The following is a 14,987-nucleotide window of genomic DNA, read 5'->3' on the forward strand; positions in this document are numbered from 1 at the left end:
ATTTGTGTTCAGGTTGTCCCCTCTTTTTTCTCACCTTCAGTGGTTTGTCCTTCTCTTTTTAGCATCTGGACAGCTCCTACATACTTCTTCAGTTGTACTTTCAGCACTTCATTTTCTCTTAAAAAAAAAAATTATTATTATTATTATATATATATATATATATAAACACATGAGCAAATTAGAAGCAGAAAAACCTATATAATTTATAGAAAAACATGTGCTGTTCTTCCTATAAATACCAATGTCCAATCTGTCTTAAAAAATTACTATCACTGGGAAAATACAGAAATGAATTTGTTAACAGAAGATAAGGTATGTATAAATCAAGAGATATTTTCAAAGGGCAAATATTAAGCTAAATGACTCTAGAAAGCAGTAATTCAATACGTTAATTCTTCAGTCAGGTTGTTTTATTTTATAAATGAATAATGTGGCTGCTAGAATCTTTAAGGTTTTTAACACCATTTTCATGTTATCTCATTTAATCCTCATAACAACTCAGTGAGATAGGCATACTTTTATCCCATTTTACATATGTGAAAACAGAGACAAAGAAAGGTAAAGTGGCTAGTTTACATCATTTAACTAAAAAGTAAAGAGAAACATGCATTCATCTAACAAATAAGTAGGGTCTGCTTTGCTTCATGAGCTATGCTTGGTTTTACCTGGAGAAAGCTGTTAAGTTCCTATTATCTACTGTTTTAACTTCCTCTAGTGGTGTCATAAGCCTAGATTTCCAGTTTTGGTGAAGACAGGAAAAAATTCATTTATTAGGCCTCAAAACCTGATTTCAAGAAAATATTATGTATAACCATTGAACAAAATGGCTTCTCTAAGCCTAAATTTCCTCATTTAATAAATAAGGAACAATAACACTTGCATCAATAAGTTCACAGGTTTTTGAGGAAGATTCTTTCTCAATATAGTTATTTTATTTTGTCTCTGATCTTTTACACACTCTGTCATTAAAGGATTATAATAGTCATAACAGCATAGATTCTCTATCAGAAGAAGCCTCAAAGATTTTTATGTACCACTTTAAAGTTTACAAAGCATGTGATAGGCATTATCATTAGATTCTCAGAATACTGTGAGGCATGTGCTATATGATTAAGCCTTTCCTAAGGTCTCTAAATTCAATATGAATGCTCTGAAAACTACAAATAGCAAGCTTTCCTTTAATAAATAAATCAATTATATTCTTCAGTGGTGCTTTCTAGAGGTATATTGATTTGCTGTATCTGTAATAGGAATTAGTATTAGCAAGCTAATTGATTAAGTATATAAAACTACAAAGGTTGAAAAAACATGCCTCAAAAAAACCTTTTATTTTATGTTCTTCTTTAGAAACTTCTTCTCTCCATTCCCAAGCTCTAAATTTGAATTCAAGTCACAGATATTTTTTTAAAGAAAATGGTAAAGTGAAAAATACAATTTAGATATATTCCCATATTATGGAAATTTAACAAAATCAGTACATAGAAGCACATTATACACATAACTGAATAGATAGGTTATCTGTTTATATTTGTTGAAATCCCCAAACTGTTACTCAGCTCATTTATTTGTCAGACACCCTTCCAGCATCTTTGTTTAGCTCAATTTATCTCTCCATACTAAAGTATTTTAAGGATACTTCCTTTTTTCTGGTCTTGATCAATCTTTTTTTTTTCTTCAAAATATCATAAGAATCTATTTAAAATGCAATAGGATTTCTAATAAAAGTATAATTCCAAACAAAACGATGGAGAAACTGAAAGTAAAATATCAACCACCACATGAAGATGTTTCAGACTTGTAAAGACAAAAGAAAAGTTTACATTGAAAAAATAGCTAAAGATTGAACTGATCACTTCAGGGGTGGGGGTAGGAGGATTGCTAAGTTGACTTTTCTGGCCATTTATTAATGTAAAACATAAATTCTGTAAGTGAATGATATCCAAAATACAATTCTCATGCTTAGAAAGGTATTATAAATGGTATTCAACTCTAAATCTACGATCCTTCATAATCCTCATAAGCAATTAACTCCTGGACAAAAAACAAGTCTGAGAACATTTATTTTCCAATGAACCAAAAGAGCAGGTCATTTAAATTGGTTAAAAATGAGATGGGAAAAAAAAAAAATCCTTAATATAAATAGGTTGATTTGGGAGCAAAGTTTCCCTTTCCAAATTTACCCAACTATCTCAGCAATTCTTAGAACTATTTATTCATCTCCTAACCACACATTTCAATAGGGAAATTATATGAAAGACAAACTTTTGATTGGAAAAGATATAGTAGGGACAACTATCTACTGACATAAGGGTTTAGGAACTTAGATCTGCTCACATGTTCCCTCAGAATTCAGATCACAGCCTGACTCCAGGGTCATTCTTGGGGCTGCTCTTTAATGAAACTAACAAGTCATTTATTTGTTGGCAACTAAGCTACCACCAATGGTTGCTTCTTTCAAATTAGCTTTATTAACAATAACCTGTTAAAAATCAAGTAATTCACTTTTCTGAAGACTGTCCCACAATGTAACAGAATAGCAATAATGTAAAAGGCAAAAGTAGACAGAAAAGAAATAAATATCTCAGGAAGGCCATAATAATTTTTAATAAGTTCCTAAGACTTAAAGAAATGTTCTGCCTACTATTTAAGGTGTACTCATTCAGTGTTCATAGATTTCACTTGTTCAGTAAAGCAATTTTAACTATCAGCATTAGGTAAATGTAGAGGATAAAACTATCACAAGGAGGAAAATTTCAATTCATTTAATAAATATGCATTGAATTGCTATTGTGTCAAGCCATTTGCTAAATCTAAAATAAGATCAATTTTGTAAAAAAGTGTATTTAAGAGATAGTCCCTCCTTATATAGAACTTATACAATTGAGTAGGAAACAAAACAAAACAAAAAACAGTATTAAACATTATATGAAGTCAAAGCAGGTTGGATCCTGACTAATGAAAATAGGAGGGTTTTTTTGTTTTTTCTTAAAGGAGGAGGTTGAATTTAAGTTGGACTTTTTCTTACTTTTAGGTAAGAAGTGAGAGAAGAAACAAGCAGATAAGTTGAGTAGTATGTATGGAGGAGAGTTATCCTCAGAGTTACAGCCAGAAGGGATATTAGAAATCATTTGGCCTAATTAACTCATATTTAAAGGTGTAGAAGTTAAGTGACATGCCCAGAGTGCAAGACAACACAGAATTTAAACCCACGTGAACTAATTATAAACCCAAAATTCTTTCTACAACATGTGCTGATTTTCTTTGGTCTGATATCATGAGACTAATAACATTATAACAACTTCCAAGGAAAGTACAGATGCATGTGAAATTATATATCCAACACTGCTTTAAGTAGATGAACAATTAAGATTTTGGGGAAAATATTTTATGTTTACACTATAATGAGATCACTTATGGAATTTTAATTCCCACTATCAATCAGGATTCCTAATAAAAATTTATATACTACTCCAAGATAATTCTTTATTTTAGATCTAGTAATTTTAAATGCTACATTTACTATTTTTGGAAGTTAGATCCTATACCTAGTATTTTTTATTTAACTCTTCTAAAGAGATTGTTTTTAATAAACAAGAATAGAATACACAATAACAAATTATGAAGGGCCTTGAATGTCAGTAAAAGAAATCTGAACTTTATTCAATGAGGATTCAAATTCAGATTTCTGAAAAAAAGAATGACATAGCCAGAGAAAATAAAATATTTTCTTGTTTTGAAGGAAATAAACTGAATAATAATAGCTTATATTTCCATATTTATTATTTCCTTCAGTAGAATGCAAGTTCTCACTGTCTTACCTTTCTATTATTTCCTATATATTATTTGTACTTAGCACAGTACTCTGCATTTAGTTAAGTGTTTAATAACTGTCTTATTCATTTATTACTAGAGCACTTTGTTATCTCATTTGATCCATACAATAACACTGTGTGGTAATGAAGAAGGAAACCCGAAACCCTAAAAATCCTTGAAGGAGAAAATCTCCTTCAATTCTGCCTCAGTGAGGGACCCCATCCAAGGACAGTTTCATTCTTGTTATTTAGGTAGGGTCAGTTCAGTCCTAAAATTCATTGAATTCTATTCAAATTCAGCTCAAGCTGAATCCCAGATTATAGAACTCCACTTCAGCTAGTAGTCAAAGCTCCTATTATAAAAAAGCCAATCTAAAATCCTTTCTTTGTAGAGGTTCCAAACATGTCAGCTATTCCATGCTTGCTATGCCAAGGGTCTCTGTCCACTGGAATATTCTTTTCTAGTGTCATCTTCTCTTTACCCTCACCTATTTCCTTAACCAGACTTTATGCCTCTCTGTCAGGATTTCTAACCTTACTTCCCAATCTCTATGATAAACCTCTTGTCAATCTAGGTTTTTGGGTCTGTAAATTTCTTTACAAAGAATCTCTGCGTTGTCAGAAGAGTGTTTCCCAAAACTCCCTACCCTTCCATCGGATTCCCAAGGGGGTGCAGGGGAGCCAAACCTCTCCATTTGGTTCCCTGAAACCCAAACTTTCCAATACACTTTATCATTTAACTCCCTGATCACCAGAAACAATCTCATTTTGGTTCCTTAAATCTAGACCTTATCAGTAGGTTCCATTATCATCCTGATTTTATAAATGGGTTATCATCCTGATTTTATAAATAGGAAATATAAATCTGGAAGAATAATTCAACCCCGATTATATGGCTACTAAGTATTATAAGTATTATACTCTGTCTACTCTTCTTTCCCATCTAATTTAAGAACTTGATGGTGAAGCACCAAAAAAAAGTTTCTTTTTACAGTACAGGAACTGAATTTTTAGCTTACTTCAGGGATCCTTAAATTTGTTCTATTTTCTCACCCCCCAAAATTTTATACAATCCCAGGTATACAGGTATGTAAAATAGAAAAACAAATAAAAAATTTACTGATAATAAATCATACAGAAACTTATTTTAAGACAATGATTTGATATGCATATAATTTTCCCATTTATTAAAGATGAAAGCAAATCTGCATGCTAATGAGATAGATGTGTTTGTTTATTACATTAAGGATTAAATCTTGGTGGAGAATAAGATGCCTTTTACAGTGGACAATTTTTTTTGCCACCTCCATATTCAGTTATATACCCCCATATGGTATTGTAAGCCACAGTTTAAGAAGCTTTGGCTTACTCCACTTTCTATCTGCAACTCTTCTTGATTTCAACTCCACAGAATAAGATCCCAAAGTACCCTTTGTGTATCCCACTCCTCCCACCTTTCTAGCTTCTTTTTGTTTGTTCCCTCACCCCATTAGATTGAAAGATCTAAAAGGACAGAAACTCACTTTCTTTTTCTTCTTTGCATTCCCTATATTTAGTGGTATCTGACATAGTAAGCACTTAAAAAATATTTATTATATTAAATTTTCAAACTTTTTAGTATCAGGATCCCTTTGTACTCTTAAACATTATTGAGCATCCCAAAGAGCTTTTGTTTATATGGATTGTAACTATTTATATTAGCCAAAATAGACATTAAAATTGGTCATTTTAATGTATTAATTCATGTAAAATGATAGTAAACCCATTTTATGTTAATATAAATATTATTAAAAATATTTTCCAACATAAAAGAATTTAGTAAGAATGTATAGCTTAATAGAAGACCAGATTCTCATTTCGGTTTCTGCATTCAGTCTGTTACAAAATACAATATCAACTGAAGTATAAAGTATAAGAAGAAAATCCAATCTCACATAGACTTGTAGTTGGAAAATGATATAAGTATTTTTTTTTTTAATGCTGAGGCAATTGGGGTTAAGTGACTTATCCAGGGTCACATAGATAGGAAGTCTTAAATGTCTGAAATAATATTTGAACTCAGGTACTCCTGACTTCAGGGCTGGTGCTCTATCCACTGTAGCATCTAGCTGCTTTGAGAAGTAATTATTTTAATAGGCAAATATAGTCTTAGTGGTATCTTTAAAATAATTTTGACCTCATGAACCCCTGATACAGCCTCAGGAACCACCAGGATGCATTATTTACATAGACACACACACACACACACACACACACACACCCCACACACACACACACACACACACACACACACACACACACACACACACTAAAAGCATCACGACCTCTCAGCTAGAACACAATAAAGCCACTTAAATGGCTGTGTGTCCTCCCTGGAATTAGATAAATTAATTCCAGGTAGAATACTGCAAAACTGAATGGTTAAGGCATAACTGAAACTGTAAGGAAATACCAGAGCAGAAGTTCTTAATCTTTTCTGTGTCATACAACTTTTGAAAATGTGTTGGTATCTACAGATCCCTTCTCGAATAATGTGTGTTGTCAACATTATTTGACAGAAATGCTAACTCACAGTTTGGTGAAAATAAAGATGCATTATTTTTTCCCATTCAAGTTCAAAGATCCCTTGAAATCTAGCTACGAAAGCTTTGGCATGTATAGACTGAAGGTTAAGAATCTCTGTAATAGGGGGCACAAGTCTTTGGAATGATAAATTCTATCTTGCTAATTGCAGAACACGCTATATGGAAATATGGAAATATCCTCATAGGCAGATGAAATAATTAAAATACATTCTTTACATACATTTGTCTCCATGTTTTATTCTTACAATTGATAGCATGTCATTTTTTTTCTCTTCTGCTTTCTATATGGAAATGAGGAAAGTGGATAAAATTCTTTGATTCCTTTCAAAAATAGATTTTAAAATTATCAAAAAAATCAGCACTATATCAACACTGCTTAATATTCAACACTATATATAAGGATGGTAATTTTCAAAAAAAAAAAATTCCTTATTGTCAGTCAACAAGTTTCTTAATTACTTATTTTTTATATAATTTATAGTAGCATTATATAATTATTTATTAAGGGATTACTATGTGCTAAGCCCTGGGTAGACAAGAATAAGCAGAAAGATATAGGATCTTATGTACAATGTACTTACTTTTAAAATACACAAGGATAAGTATTGTTTCTAGACTTTGATCATTAAAAAAAAAAAAAATGCCACATACTTTCAAAAGGAAATACATACAAACACACAAGATCATAAAAATACAAAATAAAGCCTAATGATCCGAGGTGGAAAAATGATGGCCCTAGAAATATCACCTTGAAAAAAATATATATTTTTTACACATGAGCAAATACAAGATCAAATCTCCTGTTGGCAAGATAGCTTTGCTCTGCAACATAGACACAGATCATATCCCAGTCTACAACCAGCTGCTTCATAAATATGAATGACTGGTCACAGGTAAAACAGAGAAAGTGATAGCTAAATAACCAAAAGTCTATTACTAGTGCTGGAGAAGAAAATACATGTTCAACTAAGAAGGATCAATAGTAACATCTTCAAATATAAAGAATTATATAATCTGATATATGGGATGAAAAAAAAAAAGGTCTAATACATGCTTTTAAACTTAAAATAAAACAAAATTATCTGACTACTAAGAATAATCTGTAACCAGATGGCTCCATTATTTTTGGTTTCCTTCTAAAGCATCTTTTTGCTTTCCCATTTTTATGCAGAAAATAACAGTAACAAAATAAGCTTCTGATAGAACAGATTTATCTTCCAAAATTCTTTTCCTTTTAAGAGAAATAATTAGAAAAATGTTAGTTTACAGCAGTCTGGAAGTGTCAGAATTGAATGTGACATTGATGGAGAAGTGTAGGGACTTTTCTTTAACTAATATTCAAGAGTGAAATCTGAAGTATAAGGGAATAAAACTAAATAAATAAATTCTCACCAAGGTTCTGTTCTTCTACACAAGGATCTCCATTACATAATGTGTCCACATATATCAAGGGCAGTGGCTGATATGCATAATAATGAACCTGAGACCTGAAATGTCCTGATGTTTTCAACTCACCAAAGAGAAGACAGATAAAAATTTCTCAGGGAGAATTTCATATTAAATGCTTTTTATATACTCTATATGCCAGAATAAGTGATTAAGGAATATTCCATTCTTCATATCATACTTGATTATGAATAATTTACAATAAGACATTTTTAATTTAATATATTTGTATACTTTAGACATATTCCATGAAGATTATTTTCTTCTTTCTATTAAATGTGGGAGAGTTCAAATGATATAAAACAGATTCATCAAAAGGATTTTATAATTATATTTAATTTTCGTTTCATCCACCATACTAAAATAACTACTGGATTTGACAACCAGCAAATCTTATTCTTTGATTGCAGTATACTTACATCATCATCAAAACCAAAAAAAATCATGAAGTATCTGCTCTAAATATAACACTACAAAGAATGATGGGAATTTTTCAAAAAAATATATTCTTTATTCTCAGTCAACTAACATTTTATTAAGAGCTTATTATGTACCTGACACTGTGCTAAGCTCTGGGTATAAAAATATAATCAAAAAGACAATCACTGCCATCAAAGAATTTATGTCCTAAAGTAAATTCTAATTATTCTCCAGTGACTTACTTTTAATATATATGAATAAAAGTATTACATAAAGACTATTGTCAAAAAATGTTACATACTGCCGATGACATTGAAGAGGGGACCCTGAAACTGAAAATCCTTGAAGAAGAAAATCTCTTTTAACTCTGCCTCAATAAGGGACCCTACCCCAAGGGACAAACAGTTCAGTTTCACCTAGTTATCTGAGTGGGGTCGGCTCACTTCTGAAACTCAATTCAAATTCTAGCTCAAGCTGAAACCCACCAAGGAGCCAATTTGGGACTCCACCCATGGGCCCCCTCTGCTAAAGCTCTCATAAAAAGAGCCAAACTAATCTCTTGACAGAGATTCCAAATATGCCAACTCCATGCTTGGCATGTCAAGGGACTCTGTCCACTGCAATACTCTTTCCCGTGCCATCCTCTCTTTACCCTCACCTATTTCCCTAACCAGACTTTATTTCTAACCTTACTTCCAATCCCCATAATAAACCCTTTTATCAATCTAGGTTTTCAGGTCTGTAAATTCTTTTACAGATAACCTCTGTACCACCAGAAGGGAGTCCCCAAAACTCCCTACCCTTGCGCCGAATCCCAAGGGGTTGTAGGGGAGCCAAACCTTTCCATTTGGTTCCATGAACCCTGAACCTGCCACTAGACCACCAGAAACCCTAATTTTATTTTGGTTCCTGTTAGGATTACAAGGTGATAACTCAAGTTGTCTAAACAATTCTCTGGCTCAGAATTCACACCTTTGGCTCAGGCCTTTGAAGGGAATTTACACCTTTGGACTTCTGAGGTAGAGTTTACATGTTTAAAGGAGTTTGCACCTTTAGAGGGAGCAAGTTCATTGGTTGAAGTGTTTCTCACTAGCCCATTCACTGCTAGGATAAAAGAGAAGGGCAGTAGGGGGCAAGGAGTCTAGTCTGGCTGGGAGAAGTGAGTTGATACAGCAGTCTGGAAGGATAACTTAGAGACAACAGGACCTTCACAATTTGGCGCCCACAACATGGGGCAAGGACTTTTGCTTATCCTAACAAGGACTTATTCTGAGCCCTTCAGAGGAACTAGACCAGACCTTCACAGGTTCCCTAAATCTAAACCTCATCAACATCATAGCCATTTATGAATCCTAAAGGCAGTAAAAATGATCACTCATATTTATATAGTACTTTCCATACATTATTCAAAAAATAGAGAACAAAGATGACAAAATAATATGAACCTCTCTAACCACTTGATCATATGATCAGAGACCATTAAAAAAATTAAAGTAACAGTAACAATACCAATACTCTTCCACAAAAGAAAAACTGCACTGGGGACAAATGCATATTAATTAACCTTGACTATCAGATAAATTTTACATAAATATATACTTTGAACAACTATTGCTGGTTGCTTTGAAACAGCAGGAAGATAAAACAAAACATCAGGTAAATTGCAAATGCCTGTGAAATCTTTGCAAATTACTTCAATAATTAAAGTTTCTAAGTTGAGAGAATTATTACTGCCCTAGTGTCAAGATAAACAGCTAAGTACCAAAGACAACTCTGCTCTGCAAGAATAATTACTTGAAACAAAACTTTAAAACTTGAAAGCATCACAACTGCACAACAAAAAGCTATAAAAGCATCCGCCCCTATTCACCAGCAAGAATAAATTTGGCGTCATATGTCTCGGATCGAGAACATGACACTACACATGAATGAGCAACAATCAGACATTTTAACCAAAAAAAGGAAATGATCTCAGGTACCAAGATTATGATTCAAAGGAATAGTAAAAATCAATAAATTGTAAAAATGCTCAACTATAATGGTTCTACAAAAGCAGAGAAAGAGAAAGGGGGAGGAAGGGAAGAAAAGAGTGAAGGAAGGGAAAGAAGGAAGGGAAACAGAAAAAAAGATTCTGGAGGGAAGAAAAGTTTGTGAATTGAAAGAAAGGGATATAAAAGAGAGATCCTATAAAGGTTGTAATGGGGATATATACAAAAGATATTTTGTGAGCAATAGACATGTGAGGTGAATGTAAATGAACAGTGAAGGATAATACTGAGGTTGAGGGTTTGTGAAACTAGGAGGGTAATAGTTCTCTTGCCAATAAAATTGATCATCCTTAGTTTTCAGAGACCAGTGATAACTGATAAGGTCAAAAAAGAGATAACCCAAGATAAAAATAATTAACAGGAAAATTCTTGTCTTGAGAGAGGTTAAAGGAGATAATTTGAGATACAAATGATTAAGAGAAATTCCTGTCTTATTTACAAATATCTCCGGAACCTCTTGGATAACATCTCTGTGCAAATGTTGTTTTATGATCCTAGTTATGTATAAAATGAAGTTCTAAAAATGGTTTTCCTTGCACTCAGTTTATACTTGCCTTGTGCCCGCCAACTGGCATCCCCTTGCCAGGCAGTTTGGCCTTTCTGGAGGCCAAATGCCTGTCTATCCCTTTACTATCAATAAAGACCTTGTTTTAAGTACAGCATTAATAGCGAATTCATTCGCTACCTGCCCTGATCTTGGGTTATTTTGGGGAAGGAGAAAGAGGTAATCAGGCCACAAGGAAAAGAGCTGATCTATGTCAGCTTAGAGCCTCAATTTCTCCTCATCAATACCACAGGTATCTTGACTTCCATGTGAACTGGATTCAAGCAACAAAGAGTTGCATAGTCATCAGCTTCACTTTCTTCCAGAGACTCAGACTCTTCCAAAGTCATCACAGTCCAATGACAAAAGTCAAGATAAGGAGTGATGGTCTGGGATACAGTAAGTGACTCCAAGATCTCACCAAACTCTCAGCACCTGCTCTGACTGCCTTCCTAGCCTTTGGAATCAATTATCATCTGCCATTCAGCCAAGAGAAGTCTTCCCATGTTTGGGGCAGACATTCCCTTAGCTCACCCACAAGTCTGAGGATTGCCAAGAATTTGAACAGGGTGTGGCTGCTGCAAACGTCACAATTTCTTGGAGCCACAGCTAAGATTGAATAGACAACAAAGATTGGTAGATTGGTAGACAAGAAAGGTGGAAGGGCAGCCTGGAAAGGGCTCAGCAATTCTTCACACCAAAGGGGTTAGTTCTCCCCAACAACCTCATACATCTCTCTTGAAGATGGGTGATGACATTAAAAGGGAAGTTCTGAAGGGGGGGCATGTTTTGGAGAGAAAATATGAGTACGTTTTGGGACATGTTGAATATCTATTTTTATATATCTATATCTAATATCTATAAGACATCTAGTTATATATGTCAAATAAGCAATTGGTAATTCAAAGACAATAACAAGACAAAATGGAAAGTTTGAGATTTTTTTAAGGTTAGTAGAGACACGGGTAGGTAAGGGAGCAGCCAGATGATAGAACAAAAATGAAAATTAGTAAAAGAAGAGACATAACAGAGGACAAAATCTCATGGAGAAGACGGGATGGAATGAGATTTGGATGGCTAAGGAGGAACTGCCACTTAATGCTGATTAGGATAACATCATTGTCCCAAAAAACTAAGTCATTCAGAAGAAAAATTTGAATTAAGTTCCCTCCTCTATAAAGTAAGGACGATGCTACTCAAAGCACTAACCTCATAGTATATGGAAATACTGTGATCACCTGAGTACTTAACATCTTTCCTTTCTGATCAACTCTATTCTTTTTCTTCCTTTATAATTCTTTCTCAAATTCTAACTCTTTTCCAATTCCAAAAAAGACCTCTTTCCATTGTTTTCTTAGGACTCCTAACTGCCAGCTAGGGAGCAGCATGATGAGTTCCATTGGGCCAGATAATCAGTATCTGACTGCTCTGAGAGTCACAAGTCATAATCATCACCAGAATGCAAATGTGCGGAGTCTAAATCTATACAGAAAAATTGAGAAAATTCAGCAAATTAAGTAACAGCTTTTTTCCTCTATCAATCACAAGGAATAAATATTGTTTAACTCTCCTTTGCATTTTTTCTCTTATAAAGGTGGGAGAACTAAGCAGATAAAAAATGCAGTTGCTTAAATTGCTCCTTGACCTTTCGCTATATTTTTCTGTGCAATTTTTAATTTCTGCTACTCAGAAAGAGAAATACATAAGAAGTTTCTCTGGTTTTTAGTGCACTCTCCTATTTCTATCATTATACTATTTCTTTTATAAACTCCATCTGATTAGCCACCTGGTAAATTCAGCTACAAAGCAACCTGTTTTTCTCATTTCATAGCCAAGGCCAGGAAAATAATGCAAACATATCAAATCACTCATGAAAATAATTAATTATAGGTGATAAACCCCTCCCCAAAGGCATTAAATGCAACATGTAATAACTGTAATGTTTTAATCTTAGAACCCCATTTTGCATTCTGTTCTTATTTCACAAACACTGTGCATCCAAACATTCTCAGAGCACATGAGGCAAGATTACAGCACAAAATTTTCACAAATTAGTACTACATTACTACTCTATCTCACAAAAGGAATGTTTTCTTGAAGAACAAAAGGAAAAAGAGCACCTCTGAAAAAATCTTTAGGACTCCAGGAGAGTAGACAGCATTTCTAGGGTGGAAATCCACTATCATTTCCTTCAGTTCTAGATAGCTGTGTAAACCTGTAGGTTCCACTTATCTGTGTGAATTGTAGAGCAAAGGTAACTTCTTTAAAATGTTCTAGTCAGAGACTGTGAAATCAAAGTCCTCTCACTCTAAGAGTATTGCTTTCACAATTAAAAAAAAAAAAAAAAGACATTCATGCAGAATAGGTAAATGGTCCTTATCCTCTAAAAGCTTAGAATTTACAATAGTAAAAGAAAAATAATAACATTTACAGCCCAATATACAAGAAATGGAAAATAAGAAAAATCTCTTATCATAGAGCTACTAGCCCAAAAAGCAATATTAGGACAAGAGTTTCAATTATAAAATACACTAAAAATTAAAATTATACTAAATAACCACTAAGAAGACTAAAGAATTGGGAAGAAGGTAAATTGAAATTATTGGTCAAGAATACAGGTCCCCATTAAGAATAACTCAGAATGAATTTGACAATGAAGCAGAGATTACCAGATTCCTTTTGGAAGGCATTACCAACACCATCTTTGCTGCCTGAATGACTTTGTGGAAGCCCAGATGATTTACTATGCTCAGTGCATGCTAGACCTGCAAAAACAATTTGGGAATTTTCCATCTGCCTTCATATCTATCAACAATAAGTCTTCCACAACTTCTGTATTAATTATCTTCACTTCCTCATCATTTGCAGTTACCACCTTTTGCTTTCCTTCTACAAGTAACACAGATGTTATTCCTGCCTTCAGTGACTTGAAGGAATACAGTGGAAAGTAGGAAAGTCAGAGTTTGTCATATGATTATGATGCTGCAAACAATAATGAATTATCACTACTTGCAGATGAGCACAGATTCAGACTGACTAATGGATGAAAAGGGAAATCAAAAGGGCAAAGGACCAATTGCTACCTTACAACTACTCAATTAAGTGGAAGGCATTTAGATAAACTACCAGTTATGATAATTATATTAATATATGATTAACTATATAAAGCAGTTTTAAGTGTCTTCCATGTTAATGTCTTAAGACACTCAGAAACTACCAGCCATCAGAAATGGTCTTTTCTGCCAATAATGTTGCATGGTAAATTTTTCTTGCTTCAGATCTGGTGTTAAGAGCTTTTTACTTTTGTTTTCTTAAGAATGTTTTCTTAAAGGATTCTGTTTCTACAAACATTTTTACTAACAAGTAGATTCTACTTTTGAGTAAAATAAATCAAAAGCAGATCTGTTTTCTACTGAATTTTTCACTAAAAGAAAGCCTCCTTAATTTATGTAAAATGAATTTATTATGCTTTTTATTAAAAAATAATATGGGTCTCCTCTATCCTCTTTGTCCAAATATTTTTAGCTCTTCACCTTGATTTTCCCATCTGCAATGTGGACAGCATGCTTGAAAGCTATCCACTGTCAGAACACAAGCAGAAAGGAGACACTATTTATAAATATACACTCACTATTCAAGCTGGATACTTGAAAGCATTCATAATAAAAGAATATTTACTTTGAAAATATATACAACATATTAAATATAAAATAACATTTAGGAATAACAACATACATGTTTGTTATTATTACCATAACAGAGATCAAACCTACTTCATGGATATGTTGTAAAAATTACTGTGGGAGGAAAAATCTATGAAGTCCTTCAAGAAATGACAGATAAAAACAAAATATAATTACTATTATTATTTAGCAGACTATTTTGATGGAAAGGAAAAGTACTCCCAGAATATGAGAGGTATCTTTTTAAGGCAGATATAGCTACAGATAGATATAGATATTAACAAGTATATTGCTAATTCAAAATTATTTTATGACCAGAAGAAAAAGAAATATCTAAATTTAAGAAGAGTCAGTACTGGACTTATGGATCCCAGCATGGTACAGTCACTAAATACAAAAAAGTCATTAAATAACTCCTAGAAATCTAATTTTAAAAACTTTATAAAAGC

At 33.1% G+C, this 14,987-nt stretch overlaps 1 protein-coding gene and 1 pseudogene across 4 annotated transcripts in view; one reads left to right on the plus strand and one right to left on the minus strand.

The window, feature by feature from the left end:
- The window catches only part of SNX29 (sorting nexin 29), a 653,362-nt gene that overhangs the window by 438,218 nt on the left and 200,157 nt on the right, over positions 1-14,987 (minus strand). For all 4 annotated transcript variants that reach the window (XM_074280586.1, XM_074280587.1, XM_074280588.1 and 1 more), the window contains exon 14: positions 35-117. In XM_074280586.1, coding sequence (XP_074136687.1) covers positions 35-117 — 83 coding nt within the window. The remainder of the gene's footprint in view (positions 1-34; positions 118-14,987) is intronic.
- LOC141552228 (endophilin-B1 pseudogene) lies at positions 1,745-13,957 on the plus strand (annotated as a pseudogene).

The sequence above is a fragment of the Sminthopsis crassicaudata genome, chromosome 1 (genome assembly GCF_048593235.1).
Source record: "Sminthopsis crassicaudata isolate SCR6 chromosome 1, ASM4859323v1, whole genome shotgun sequence".
NCBI lineage: Eukaryota > Metazoa > Chordata > Mammalia > Dasyuromorphia > Dasyuridae > Sminthopsis > Sminthopsis crassicaudata.